At 38.5% G+C, this 15,341-nt stretch overlaps 1 protein-coding gene across 1 annotated transcript in view; it reads left to right on the top strand.

Annotated features, from left to right (window-relative positions):
• Cybb (cytochrome b-245 beta chain) overlaps positions 1-4,027 on the top strand; it is a 37,434-nt gene extending 33,407 nt beyond the window's left edge. Inside the window, exons 12-13 of the mRNA XM_090325726.1 lie at positions 378-502; positions 2,625-4,027. Of these exons, the coding sequence (XP_090181852.1) occupies positions 378-502; positions 2,625-2,751 (252 nt within the window). The 3' untranslated portion in view covers positions 2,752-4,027. The remainder of the gene's footprint in view (positions 1-377; positions 503-2,624) is intronic.
• Positions 4,028-15,341: the final 11,314 nt, after the last annotated feature.

Below are 15,341 nucleotides of genomic sequence, written 5' to 3' on the forward strand. Positions count from 1 at the left end.
ACTCAAATGCCATGGCCTTAAATATCCCTGTATCCTGACATTCCATCTTCCTTCTCTGTTCTGTTACGATGCTTGAGTCTTTTCCATAGCATTCATCATACCACATTCTACAAATAAGGTTGTTTAAATTTATACTCAATTCTCTTCTTTTCTAAAATGGAAATGGTTTCAGAGACACTTAGTTGGTTTGTCTTTACCTTCTAGTCCCAAGCATGATACCTTACACACACACACACACACACACACACACACACACACACACACACACACACACACACACATGCTGGATATTGGTTTGTGAAATGAGTGACTATATTTGAATGTGTTTTTAATATTTGACATATATTTTTTTCTGAATTCATGTCTTCTTGCTGCAGGCCAATCACTTTGCTGTACATCACGATGAGGAGAAAGATGTGATCACAGGCCTGAAACAGAAGACTTTGTATGGACGGCCCAACTGGGACAATGAGTTCAAAACAATTGCAAGTCAACATCCTAAGTAAGAAACCCCTACCAGGAGGTTCTTGAGGCTTATGCTTGCCTAAGCAGCAAGTCTCAAACATGTCTAGACTTGTATGTTCTCAAAGTTAAGGTCCATTTATTACTATAATGAGGTTGAATCCATGCCCAATAAAACTTTCCAGGTGTTTATGACTTTGGGAAACAATCTTTGTTTTTGCCAGTCCTGGGCTTGAGCTCAGGGCCTGAGCACTGTCCTTGGGCTTTCTCAAGGCTAGAGCTCTACCACTTGAGCCTCAGCACTACTTCCGGCTTTTTTCTATGTATGTGGTACCGAGGAATCGAACCTGGATCTTTGTGCATGCTAGACAAGCACTCTACCACTAGGCCAAACTCCCAGCCCTGGGAAACCATCTTAATTGCAGGAAAATTATCTGGAGAATTATTTAAAGAACAGTCTCCCAGATCCCTGCCTTGAGCTTTCTTGGTCTTTTGTCTCAATTAGTGCCACAGTTAGTCTCATACCTTTTTGTCAGCCATGGGGCTTGAACTCTGGGCCTGGGCATGGTCCCTGAGCTCTTCACCTCAAGGCTACTGCCCTATCTCTGGGCTGGGTGTTGTCCTTGAACACTGCAGCTCAAAGCTACTGCCCTACCCCTGGAACCTAATGGGTTAATTCGAGATAAGAATGTCACAGACTTTAGTGCCTGGGCTGGTTTTGAACCACCATCCTCAGATCTCAGCCTCCTCATTAGCTAGGATACAGGTGTGAGCCACTGCACCAGGCTTGTATTTCTGCTTTAAAGCAATTTGTTTCGAATATAGATTCTTGTTCTAGAGTGGGACCCAGGGATCTGCATTCTTTTTTTTTCTTTTTTTTTCAGTCCTGGGGCTTGAACTCAGGGCCTAGGCACTGTCCTATGATTTCTTTTGCTCAGGCTAGAACTGTATCATTTGAGCCACATCACCACTTCTGGCTTTTTCTGCTTATGTGGTACTGAGTAATCGAACCCAGAGCTTCACGCATGCACATCAAACACTCTACTACCAAGCCACATACCCAGCCCCGTGGGAATCTGCATTCTTAACAATGCTCATGAGATCATACCTTGAAAAGCAACTGTAAGATTGAAAGAGATAGAAGCATACCTAGCTATTGTCAGAATTAGAGCACCTAAGAATGATTATACTCCCGATACCAAGATAGAAGAAAGGTGACAGTGGTTTGTTAAAGTAACCAACAATCACTGTGTTTGGATCTACGTGTGCTTTTAGTGTAAGTAAAATTTGCTTGATGAAGTTTGGTACTCCGGCATTAGGTGTGTAGATATTTAGTATGGTTATATCCTCCTGGAGGAGAGATCCCTTTATTAGTATGTAATAACCTTCTTTGTCTATTCCCACTAATTTTAGTTTGAAGTCTATTTTATCTGTTTCCCTCATTTATAATAATTATTACAAACCTTGAACTCTCCTAGCAGGTGATTACAAAAGCTCAAACCTAGATATATAAGGCCATATAGACTGAGGCTAAATGAAAGGACCTCCAGGATGTAGACACAAGAGCTATATAATGTGTGATTGTAGTTCTTAATGTATTATGTTATTTCTCATTTTTGTTGTCCCTTGGTTATTCTCATATTGTTACAGTATCTTATCTTGTAATCTGCATACTTTTATTTGTTCAATTGAAATAGGAAAGGGAAGGGGGGAAACAAAATGTGGGGAAGAGGTGGGGGAAGGAAATGAGGACAAAAACATGAGAAGGGGTATCAATGTGTGTGAAGTAATGCAACTTCTATCTGGCGAAAATAAGTGTAATCCCTCTATTAATTACCATAAAATATGAAAAAGTTAGAAGAAAGGGTTTGGAGTATAGAGCCCTGAAGGAAACTAGTCCACATATTTCCAAATTAACTACCATTGTCTTTATGATAGAAGTTTTTAAACATTCTGGTTGGATTTCATTTTTCAAGGACGTTAACTGCTGTCCTTCTACAAAGTAATCGGAACTCTTCTGCCATTTATGGAAAAGACAAAGGAAAAGAGAGAAGTTGGCCTCGGAGCCTCTAATCAATAAGAAATTCAACCCCTTGCACACCTACTTCATTAACTGTCACATCCCAAAAGTCTGAAACTATTCTTTTCTTTCTTTCCCAAAGTACCAGAATAGGAGTTTTCCTATGTGGACCTGAAGCCTTGGCTGACACACTCAATAAACAGAGCATCTCCAACTCCGAGTCTGGCCCTCGAGGAGTACATTTCATTTTCAACAAGGAAAACTTCTAACTTGTCTCTTCCATGAGGAAATAAGTATAAGTTATGATGCCAAATGACCAAATAATGCTAGTAGTTAACACAAGTTCCTGCCTTTAAGGAAAACAAAAGCAGGAAAGGAAACATAAATTTTGCACTGAAAGGAATGCCAAACATTGTCGGTTAGTGATAAGTTACATGTATATGCTTTTTAGTTTGTAGAGCACTTGCATAAACATTATTTCATCTTTAATTCTCCGTGATACCAGCAAAACTTAGGGTTAGGAATCCTGGACTCATTTTTAGGATAAAGGGGGGTTCCGAAGTTTCTGTAGCTTCCTTAAGATTATGAAGCTAAGACTAGACTTACGTCACTTGACTCCAACATTGGTAATATGCCCATAATAACAGGCTGCCTTAAACCTTGCCTCCACAAAGAGGAGCTTAGGGGCCAGGAGTGTGGCCTAGAAGTAGAGTGCTAGCCTTGCATGCACAAAGCCCTGGGTTCTGTTCCCTGGTTCCAAAACCCAGAAGTGGTGCTGTGGCTCAAGTGGTAGAGTGCTAGCCTTGAGAACACTCAAAGACAGTGGCCAGCCCCTGAGTTCAAAATCCAGGACTGCCAAAAAAAAAAAGAGGAACTTGTCATTTTCCATTTTATGTCATCTTTGTTTTGTTATAGATTTTTTGAAGGAGATTTCTTCAGATAGGAGAAAATACATGCTGAAGGTGGCCTTAATACTTATTAGTGACAGTATTCACATATCACCAAATTCCAGCTTACCCATACAGTAGGCCTAACTGAGTCAGAGAAAGCATCTACCAAAGAATATTGGACTTACTGGAGTTATTGTAGTACTCAGTAGTTACCATGGTGTTTGGCAGAGTGGCTACTGATGGAGTTTGTTGAATGAATGAATGAAGAATGATATGTAGAACTCTATAATTCCAGAGTAGAGTTAATTTTAAGAATTTCCTAAAGAAATAACTTCTGCTACTCATGGAGACCAAAGGATAGCAATTTCTCCAAGAATACATAAAGCTTAGAATATAATCAATAGGACTGTCAGGAAGGCTCCTCACTATGTACATAGTAGATGCATATCTAAAACAATGTTCTTTATATCCGTAATTTCAATAGAACATGACTAAATCACTACCATTTCTGAAACAACTTCATTTTCCCCACCCATAAGGATCACGGATACTTAGAAACATTCAGCTTTGGTAAGGCCAAAAGACTGGGAGGAGGAAGGAAAGTGAGGTGAGGGGAAGGAGAAGACTTAGAGAAAGAAAACAAACAAACAAGAGATATTAGAAGGAGGCAATAGGTCTCATTGGTCACTTCCAATCCAGATTTCTCAGCTTGTATATACTTCATGTAATCAAAGACGGCATGGAAATTCATTTCATTTTGATTATGTATGGTATTCAACCTTGAAATTCTGTCCACAAATTGTGAAGCTGGCTGGGCATTTTAGTGGGACGAAGACAAATTAAGAACTCAGTCCTTATGGTTTCTTTAGTCTCCCAATATCCTTAAGCCAATGATAGCTGGTTCTGACAAATCAGTCCTTACTATTCGGGTGCATATAGACGTGCATCTCAGAAATGTTCAGGGAGATTACTCCTTAAAGAAAGAGATTCAGTCTCTTCACGTTGCCCCCCTAGGTATGAATTAATTCATTCTACAAATGTTGTTTTATACTTATCAGGTGCTGTGTATTTACTTTGAGTCCTTTATACAAATTGTGAACTTGAAACTGACTCAAGTTTAAAGAATTCTGAGCAGAGCTAGGCATGGTGGTGCCTGTTTATAAACCTAGCTCAGATCATGGTAGGCTCTGGGCAAAAGTACAAGACCCTATCTGAGGAACAACTTAAGCAAAAGGGTCAGGAGGAGTAACTTAATTAGTAGAACATTTGCCTCGAAAGATAAAGGCCCTGTGTTCAAACCCTAGTACCATCAGAAAAGAAAATAAATAGATAATAGACAAATAGATTCAGCCCTTTCTAACCTAGGTGTGTGAGTAAAACCTTTATCTGTTTTTCTAAGAATGTTTCTCCAGAGTTCTCTATGTTTGACACAAATTAGTTATCAAAATAGAGAGATCTGGGTTATTTTAGTTGTAAGTTTTAAAATACCATTTTTAGAGCTTCCTTTTTTAGTTTTTCCCCAAACCCCAAACCCAGCCACCACCCATCAGCTGCCAGCTATAAGCATGGCTATTTCAGCACTAAGTATTTTGCATTTGGTAGCACGCATTGAGAGAACGCTAAAGCATTGTATTTTATCTCAAAAGTACAAGTGCTTTTGTTAATTCTTCTGCTTTTGAAATATTGTTTGTATAAAATTTCAATACTTATAGGCATTATGTATGAATAAATTAGGAGGGGAGGGTGATCTGAGTGGTAATTCTTAGGAAATGCTATTAAAATTGTGCTTAACTGTTAAAATCAGTGAATTCTTTCTGTGTCTGTGTTATTGACCTCAGTATATAAGGGTGAAATCAGCCAGGAAATGTTTGTCTGCCATAGTAAGGCTGATAATCTTTTTGTGCCTATAGATAACATGTCATGCCAAACACTGGATAATGTATGGGTAAAGAAGGAAAAATGGAAGACTAAGATATATGTCAATATCCTAATGTTCCTTACAGTACTGATATAAGAGCGTGCCATCCACATACAGAACACAATTTGAAGACATAGAAGTCCCAGTATAACATCTTTTTTTTCATTTCTACAGTTCTATGTGAGCCATTGTTCTAAATGAGTCAACTCATTTAGATATGATCCTAACTCTCCTGAAATGCATAGGGCTGTGGCTACATGTTCCTGCAATTGTCTGCAGGTGCTGTCATGGAGAGAACTGCTATTAGCTAAGACAAATGGCAATAATAGAAAGAAAAAAAAATTAGCAGGATGTGGCGCTGTGGCTCAAAGTGATAGGGGAGTAGCCTTGAGCTGAAAAGTTCAGGGACAGTACCCAGGCCCAGAGTTTAAGCACAATTACTGACCAAAAATAAAACAAAAAAACCCCGACATAACAAATTCTTTTCACTATGTCCAATTGTTACATACACTTCAGCTAGCTATTTAATCCCAATTTTGTTGAAAAGTAAACCATGTCCGAGAGAACATAAATGACAAGCAAGGTTTTTTTCAACTAGTAGATGACTTGTTAGTGTTAAATCCCCATTTTTTTCTACCAACATCAGCAATGAACAAGAAGAGAATCATGCCCTAGGGGCCGGGAGCATGGCCTAATGGTAGGGTGCTCGCTTAGTATGCAAGAAGCCCTGGGTTTAATTCCCCAGTACTACATACTCAGAAAAAGCTGGAAGTGGCACTGTTGCTCAAATGGAAGATGGCTAGCCTTGAGAAAGCCCAAGGACAGTGCCTAGGCTCTGAATTCAAGCCCTAGGACTGACAAAAACTTAAGAAAAATCATACTCTTAGAACAGTTGGATTACAGTGGAAGCATAAATCCAGGGTCTTGGTACCTTAGATTAGAAACGCTGAATAACATGATTCATGATAATTTTGCCTTTTTGTTTTGGTGTTGCTATTAAGCAGGAACTCAGCACCTGGGGGCTGTCCCTGAGCTTTTGTGCTCAAAGCTAATGCACTACACCACTTGACCATAGCCCCACTTCCTCCTTTTCTCTATGTATTCATTGGAGTTCATGCTCTCATAGACTTTCCAGCCAGATCCTCAGATGGATGAGGAATCATGATCCTCACGTCTTAACCTCCTGAGTAGCTATGTTTACAAGTATGAGGCACCAGAGTCCAGCTGTTTATCTTTTAAATTAAGATAAAGCAGAATTTATTGAATTGAATTATTGTATTAATTTAAATTGAATTATTGAATTACTTTGCTTAGAGGAAAGATGACTCTAGTGACTCAATTTAAGTTTAGTTTATATATATATATTTTATTTATACAGAATTTCAGGAAATTACTAGTTTTCTGTGTGTATATGCAATGTACACATGTGTGTATGCATGTGTGTGTGTGAAAATTGCAAGAGGAAAATTATTGAAGGACAGAATTTCTCAACTATAAATGCTGTTCAACAAAACATAAATTGCTGACAGAGTACAGGAAGTCTAAGCACTAGAGATTTCTAAAATTGGAGGAAATGATCAACCAGGGCCTGAGAATCTTTTCAAAATAATAGTCTCCATTATGTTATGGGAATGATTAGAGGATGAAATAGTCTAAGAAACTGAATATTCCAGGTAATAATGGCTAGTAAGAGATTAGAAAATTTCAAGGAATTAGGATTAGAAATTTTCAAGGAATTCCTTCAAAATATATGAAGAAATTAATCCCAAATTCAGTTGTGTGGATAAAAGAAGTACTAGGAAAAGTAGCAGATAGGGTGAAGCCACTGTGAGTTTATTTTCTGGATTTTTCTCTGGGAATTAACGACAGAAAGACTGTTTCTCATGCTTTGAAAAAAGTCCAAAATACCAGTTTTGCTCTAAAGAACGGCCAACATAATTTACATAAAAATTAAGTCCAAAGATCTTCACAAATCTTAAAATTACATTAGAATGCTAATCAAGTTTACCACTACATTAGATCACTTAATTGGTGGATATTAATGCCTATTTTCAGTTATGCAATTCTCAGTTAAGTAAAAATAAAATCACTAACACATGCAAGCCTTGGAAAATCTAAGCATCTGTCTAGTGGGGTCAGATGAGGACAACTCTAGGTATAAAGAATGGAATGAACCACCTTCGTCTTTACCAAGAAACTTCTAAACAAATCTATGACAGCCTTGTGTAGGTTGATAAGGAGAAAACCCACGTTATGTAACTAAAGCATGTCCCAGCGGCAGTGAATGTTTCTGTACTGGCTGAAAACATTGAGGCTGAAGTAGTTAGATTCAGAAGGGCAACATAGCTATTTGATCACTGTATTATGCAATTGAGAGATTTGCAGCAATCATGGCTAAAATAATATACTTGTGACCAGTGTGCTTATGGCTTTATTGCCATCAAAGGCAACAGTAAATTTAACTACAATCCACTCACAAAGTGTTTGTTTTTTATTTGTGCCATTTATGTATGTAAAGATGACTGGGGGAGGTAAGTCCTAATATATAGTATTGATTTCTGTTTTATTCAGGCACAATCAGGTTATGCTGCAAAAACAAACAACTTTAAAATCTCAATGGCTAAAAGCAACAAAGTTTTATTTATTGCTATACTACACGATCATAGTATGTTGCCATTTTCCTCCCCTAAGTACCCAAGCTAAGGCATGCTTTATCCCTTTGATGTTATTATGTATCAAGAACTCAGCATGTTTTATCTCATAGTTTTCAGAACTGTTATTATCTTGGCTTGTCAAAGGAAAACATTCAAGGTATAGACATCCTAACCAATATCTTGAATATCATGTGTGTGCAAAAGAAGTTTAGATTTTAATCTAAACTGTTTTCCCCATATAGTTAATACATCCATACAATAATAACAAAAAGGAAAATTACTGGAATTGCCAAAATTCACTGGGATGAGAGGACAGTTTATCTAAAATTCTAATCTTGGAGCTAGTTGCCAGTGGTTCATGCCTGTAATCCTAGCTGAGGTTTGAGGATCCCAGTTCAAAGCAAGAAAGCCCCTGAGAATCTTATTTCCAATTAACAAACAAAACGCAAAAGTGGAGCTATGGTTCAAATGGTAGGGTGCTAGCCTTGAGCAAAAATGTTCCGGGACAACATCTAGTTCCTAAATTCAAGGCTCAGAATTGAAACAAAAAAGAAATCTAATCTTGGAAGAAAATTCAAATTTAAAGCCTAGAATTTTCTTGCAAATGAGGGAAATCATGCAACCTACTTTTCTGTGGGTCTGGCTTCTTGGCTTATTAAGATTTGTGGAGGGGAGGGAATAAGGAGGGGTAAGTGGGAGTAATGAAGGCTGGGGTAACAATGAACAAAAACAAACATACTCATGTCCTTAACTATGTAACTCATCAACTTTTCACTAAAAATAATTTTAAAAGGCTAGAATTTTAATTAGTGGCAGCATATAGAAACAAAATTAGGTCATGCCGTTAAAAAACAATTAAACTTGAGAATAACATGCATCTATTTTAGTAAGACCATTTACTTGAAAACAAATACTTAAAGCATAATCCTTAAATATACTGCAGATTTAGGGCTGTAGTGAATTCTGAAGTGCCTTGCATTAACTGTATGATTGGATACAAAAGCCCTAATGGGAAGTAAAACAGGTAAGATAGATGCTCAACCTCAAGAATTTCTCTTGGAGGAGGAGAACCACTCTATATAGAAAAAGTTGCCTTCCTCTCACAAACTTACTCCAGAAGTTACTCAGAATGCTATGAAGAAGAGCTCTTTGAATGCAACACTGAGTAGTTTTGTTCCTCTGTGCTCTGGTACAGAATAAATTCACTTAACTGTCATCTAGTGGAGCTCTAAGAAGTTGAGAAGTGAGGATGTGACATACAGGTCCATTGCATTTTGAGGTCAATAGAACTGTCCTTTCTCAACCCAGCATGTGTCTGACATGACAGAAAAGCCTATTAATAGTGGTGATACTGGGACCAATGGCAACTGCAACCCCAGCTACTGTCAGAAGAATGACATTCACCTCATTAGTGTGTGACACCATTGATCACTCCCTCCTCCAAAACACATTTGTCTTTCAGACCCTTCTCCCAAATACTCGTAGCTCTCATGTTATGTCATTGCCTTTTGCATTCTCTTAGGCAAGAACTTTAGCATATTCCTGGTGCTTCCTTTTTGCACATACCACATCAAATCCAGTCAACTCTACATTTAAAACATTTCCAGAATCTGAACACATCCTCACTGTAGCCACAGTGACCATGACACTTCTCTACTGAAAACCACTGGTGCTTCATCAAGATAGCTTGTCTGAGTTAACCTTCATGTAATTGTGCTCAAAATACTTGAGAGAACAACATACGGAAAGATTTATTTTGATTCATGATTTCAAAGGTTCAATCCGTGCTTCTAGGCTCCAAGGTCTTTATAGTAACATGTGGCAAAGGAGATTCTGCACCTCATGGTAGACAGGAAGAAGAAATAAAAAGCTAAGGAGGCTGGAGACAAGTTACAAAGACCTGCCACCAGCATCCGATTTGATCTAGTGCTATCTCCTAAAGTTACCAGAAACTTCCAACCAAAAACACTAGCTAGGGAAAAAGTATTCGACATATGACATTTCATATTCAAACCATAAAATAGACCCCCTTATTACCTATTTGGTTCTACTTTGCGTCAAACACTTTCTGAGATCCAGTGACACAGGCCATCTTGATACCCTTCAAATATACACTGGTCCAATCTCAAGATCTTTACATTTGTGCTTCCACTGCTTGTTTCTGTCACATATCTGTGTGGTTGATTCCTATACATCTTCATATTTCAGCTGAAATTTCATCTAACAGAGGTGTGTTCTGATGATCCCATACCAAATAACAGTGCTAGATATCATCCTTTCCTTAAACCTTTCTTCTCTATCCTCCACCCTGGCATTGTTTATTGTGTCCATCCTTCCTTCCTTGCCGGAGCAAGCCGGCAGCAAATTGGGATTCCTGAAATAGGGGCCAGGGACTAGGAAAAAATAGAAGAGAGACAAACAGATGGGGTCTGGGAGGTCTGCAACCCAGGTAAAGACTGCAGCCCAGTTTATTTCAAGTTCCGTCCCTAAATACTCTTCTTAAAACTAGGGAACTGCCAGAGGCTACATTCATACAAAATAGTAATCAAGTCACAAATAGGATAAATGAGAAGCTATTAACATTGCCCAAAGTCATCTTGATAAGAAGTGATTGACATTGCTTAAAGTCATCTTGATAAGAAGTGATTGACATTGCTTAAAGTTATCATGATAAGAGCTACTTCCTTGTGTACACAATTGTGTGGGTCCAAGATCACTGACCCCACAGTCACAGTCATTGACCCCACAGTCGGTCCCCAACACCTTCCTTCCTTCCTTCCTTCCTTCCTTGCTTGCTTGCTTGCTTCTTTCCCTCCTCCCTCCCTCCCTCCCTCCTTCCCTCTCTCTCTCTTTCCTTCTTTCTTCTTTCTGTCTTCCTTTCTTTTCTGTCAGTCATGGGGCTTGAACTCTGTGCCTGGGTGTTGTCCCTGAGCTTTTCAGCTCAAGGCTAGTGCTCTATCACTTGAGCCACTTCCAGTTTTCTGGTGAGTAATTGGAGATACAGTCTCACGAATCTTAGTGTCCAGGCTGGCTTTGAAGAGTGATTCTTAGATCTCAGCCTACTGACTATCTAGGATTACAGGCATGAGCCACTGTGCCCAGCTGTTCTTATTTCTTAATGGCTCTCATTACCATCTGAGCATATTATTTACCTTTCCATTAGAATGGAAGCTTCATGAAGGACGTAGCTGTGTTCATTTGTTATCCTAGGGCTTGGAAACATTATTGTGTGGCACATAACGAACATGAAACAAATACTGCATGAATTGCTGCCTTAACTATATTCAACATGTGAAAAAAGACCAGGGATAGAAAACGGGTCATGGAAGGCTGGGCAGAAGAGACCTACCAAGGAACACAATTGAATACCAATTGAAAAATCTAGAAACAAACAGTATATATACACACATATATTTATATAATTAAGAGACTGGGAAATGTAATTCCAAGGCAGTAAGTTTAAAGTTTGACATGTTAAGTAGTATGTTTTCTTTTTAATCTTTGAAGGTGATGTACAAGATTACAGTTACATAAGTAAGGTAATGAATACGTTTCCTTTCAAACAGTGCTACCTCCTTCCTCCTTTTCTTCTGCTTTCCTTACCCTGATTCCCCTCCACACTAAATTCAAAAGTTTATTTCCAACATAATAGCTTGTGAATATCACTGTTACATTGAGTTACCTTTGTCCCACCATTTCTGTGATACCCTTTCCCTTCTCCAAATTAGATAAACTTTTTATATACAAGACTAAGGGTCCTCGGAAGAGCTGAAGACCCATGACCGCTCATTTTAGGTAAGGGGCCAATGTGGGCAGAAAGCCATCATTTTACATCTCCAAGTACATTAGCTTATACTTAGTGCATAATCAATGACCTCCTACTGTCCCCTGGTGGCAGTCCAGCTGAACTGCATGGAGAAGCAAATTCCTTGAAGATGAGAAAGCAAAAGCCTATAGTGTGTCGTGTGTGTGTGTGTGTGTGTGTGTGTGTGTGTGTGTGTGTGTGTGTTCCCTTGGGATAAATATCTCCCAATGTTTATCCTCCAGAAATCTAACCATGCTTCCTTACTCTTTTGAGTTCCGCATCAAAGGGATAGAAAGCAATATACTGGCAGCTATGTTTAATCATAAAACACAGCCCTACCTCCATCCAAGAAATCTCCTCTCCATATTATGTGTAAGCTGTAGGTTGACATGGGCAACCTTAAAGTCCCCTCCCAGTCCAGAGCTATACCGCTTCATGATGAGCCATTCTTATTCTACGCCCTTCTAGTCTAAGATCTTAAAATACCAAATGTTTTAGTCTAGACTTTCACTTACTGGAGGCATCCCACATCCTCCTGGAGTCTTCACTGTATGCATTTAACTTCTACCTAGCAATACAAATTTTGCTCCTGAGTTAGTGATTCAAAATTTTACCCCACAAGTCTTGGCCATAATTAACTCCCTAAGGAAATAGTTTTCTACCATGTGAATCACTGGAGGAAAATGTGTTCAAAGTGGAAAATTCCAATCTGCCAACTCACTGTCTGACTCTGATACAGCACATCAAGGTTGGACAGTGTGCATTTTCACTTCAGTTAGCATCATATGGGTCCCCATTGTAGGTGATCTGCAGACTACTTGTGTTTTGGTTTGAATATGAAATTTGATCCCACAGGCTCATGTGTTGAACACTTGGCCATCAATTTTTAGGACAAATATTTGTCCTCAAATAAACCTACTTTCTAGGTGAAAACTATGTAAAGCAGGACCTAAATGCAGAACATAGGTCAATTGAGATGTGCCTATTGAAGCTTATAACTGGTGACTCGTCCTCTTCCTTACTTTGCTTCCAGTCTGCCATGTGGCAATATGTTTTGCTGATTCTTGCTGCCATTAGCTGAAAAGCTCTATTTCCTTATGGGTCCAGAATGAGGTAAGCCAAAAACTGTAGACTGAATTCACAATCTATATGTTAAAATAACTCTTTCTTCCTGTAAGTAATTCTTGGGTATGTAGTCACAGAAATTAGATTTTTCATTTGGATTTTTTACTGCATAACATGAATGTTTAAATGGGCCATATCTGCCCTCTGTGATTTATATATTAAGTACAGCGTGGACAGGTGAAATAGTTCTTGGAAGACTACATAAACAATTGAAAGTATAGCCACAGATAAACTGCAGTCCTTCTTATACTTTTAAGACCTACCACTGGCCAGGAGTGTGGCCTAGTGGTAGCGTGCTTGCCTAGCATGCATGAAGCCCTGGGTTTGATTCCTAAGTAGCACATACACAGAAAAAGTTGGAAGTGATGTTGTGGCTCAAGTGGTAGAACACTACCCTTGAGAAAACTCAAGGATAGTGCCCAGGCCCTGAGTTCAAGCCCAATAACTAACAAAAAAGACCCACTACTGGGCCAGGAGTTTGGCCTAGTTGTAGGAGTGCTTGCCTAGCGTGCACGAAGACCCAGGTTTGATTCCTCAGTATCACATACATAGACAAAGCTGGAAGTGGTGCTGTGGCTCAAGTGGCAAAGCACTAGCCTTGAGAAATCCTAAGGCCAGCGCTCAGGCCCTGAGTTCAAGCCCCAGGACTGGCAAAAATAAAGACCCACTACTGATCCTAGACACAAAGAGAAAGAGTGTCAAGAAGCTAATCGAGATGAACATGATGGTACCCTTAATATGCCCCTTCTTGCAACTTCTACATAGAACATATAGTAACACACACACACACACACACACACACACACACACACACACACAATTATATACAATGACAAGGGCAGGTATGATATCCCAAGCATATAGCCAAAAAAGCAAGACAAGTGACCATAATATTTTTGTATGTTTTAAAGATGTTCTGCTATGATTCACAATGAATTCTATTTCAGACTGGTAATTTTAAAGGACTAGGACAAGATTGTTAATAACCTCGTCATGCTCCTAAATACAATCAAGTTAATGATCAAGTTTAATCACCATATAGCAATGAAATTCCTTTGCACAATTAATACATGATGACAAGAGAGGGAAGAAAAAATTGACTATCACAGAGAGAAATTTATTTGACTTTTGCTGGGGGGATGTTTGAACTCAGTGCTTTGCACTTGCTTTGCTTGTGCTCTACCATTTAAGCCATATCTTCAACCCAGCATTGATTTGGACTGGACCCAGGGCTTGGACTCAGGACATGGACACTGTCCCTGAGCTTTTCTGCTCAAGGCAAATGCTCTACCACTTGAGCCACATCTCCACTTCTGGCTCTTTAATGGCTGATTAGAGATGATTCTCATAGACTTTCCTGCCAGGGCTCTATTCAAATCTCAATTCTCAGTCTCCTGAGTAGGTAGGGCTGGGCCACCAGTGCCTAGCTATTATTTGTTTTTAAGCATTTTAATTATCTTCTCTCTTATCAAAACAAAGTAGTAATTTTTAAGTCCTAGAAGTAGAGCAATTAAGATGTAAATGATATTCAATTATACCACCCAATAATTCACTTCTAAAGCGTTAAAGTATTTGTATATGGATAATAGGATGTGTGTGCCATTCTATATTGTTGCATTGAGTGGAACATAGGAAACAAGAAAATTAATGATGTATATCTTCTGTGTACCATATGATATATCTGCTAAATCCAACAAGATGATTGCATCTAATACCACAAAAATGACAAGGCATATTGTTGCATAAAAGGACCAATTGGTAGAATATTGTGTATCATATAACTTTAAAATTAATGTGTATCTGCTTATATGGATGAAAAACGAAAGTCTGGGATCAGGCACATCAAATAACAGTAGATTTTTTGTCTCTTGGGAGTGGATGAAGACATGGAGGAGCAAGAGAAGGCAAGATGGAGAGCAAAAAATGTGTTATATTTTCATTATACTGCAATGTTTTACACGAAAAAGTATTCACATCCTATGTAACTTAAAGTGTTTTAAAAATATAAAATTGTGAACTCCAAGATATGGAAACAAGAGGAATTTCTTTGTGGTTGTTGTTTTTAATGTGAAGTTATTTATCTTTTGTTCTATTTCTCCCCCTATGGTTTATCCCCTGTCCTCACTATATCTGATTTTGCTACCTGGTGTATTACATATACATTTATTTGAATTAGGGAAGAGAAGGGGAACAACAAAATGTTGAGACAAATGGCAAAGGCCAAACCAATGCAACAGCAATACTCACAAGACAATATGTTTGAAATGAACTTTACATCGTTGAGGAGGATTTGAGGGGAGAGAAAGTTGGAGAAAAATCTGGGAGGGGTAACAATATTTGACAAGAAATGTACTCACTACATTCTGCATTTGACTGTAACCCTTCTGTATATCACCCTGACAATAAAATTAATTTTTTTAAAAAAGATTAAAACTATATATATATATATATATATGTGCTGTACATT

This window comes from Megascapheus bottae, chromosome X, assembly GCF_031878675.1.
Source record: "Megascapheus bottae isolate mThoBot1 chromosome X, mThoBot2.hap1, whole genome shotgun sequence".
NCBI classification, from domain to species: Eukaryota; Metazoa; Chordata; class Mammalia; order Rodentia; family Geomyidae; genus Megascapheus; species Megascapheus bottae.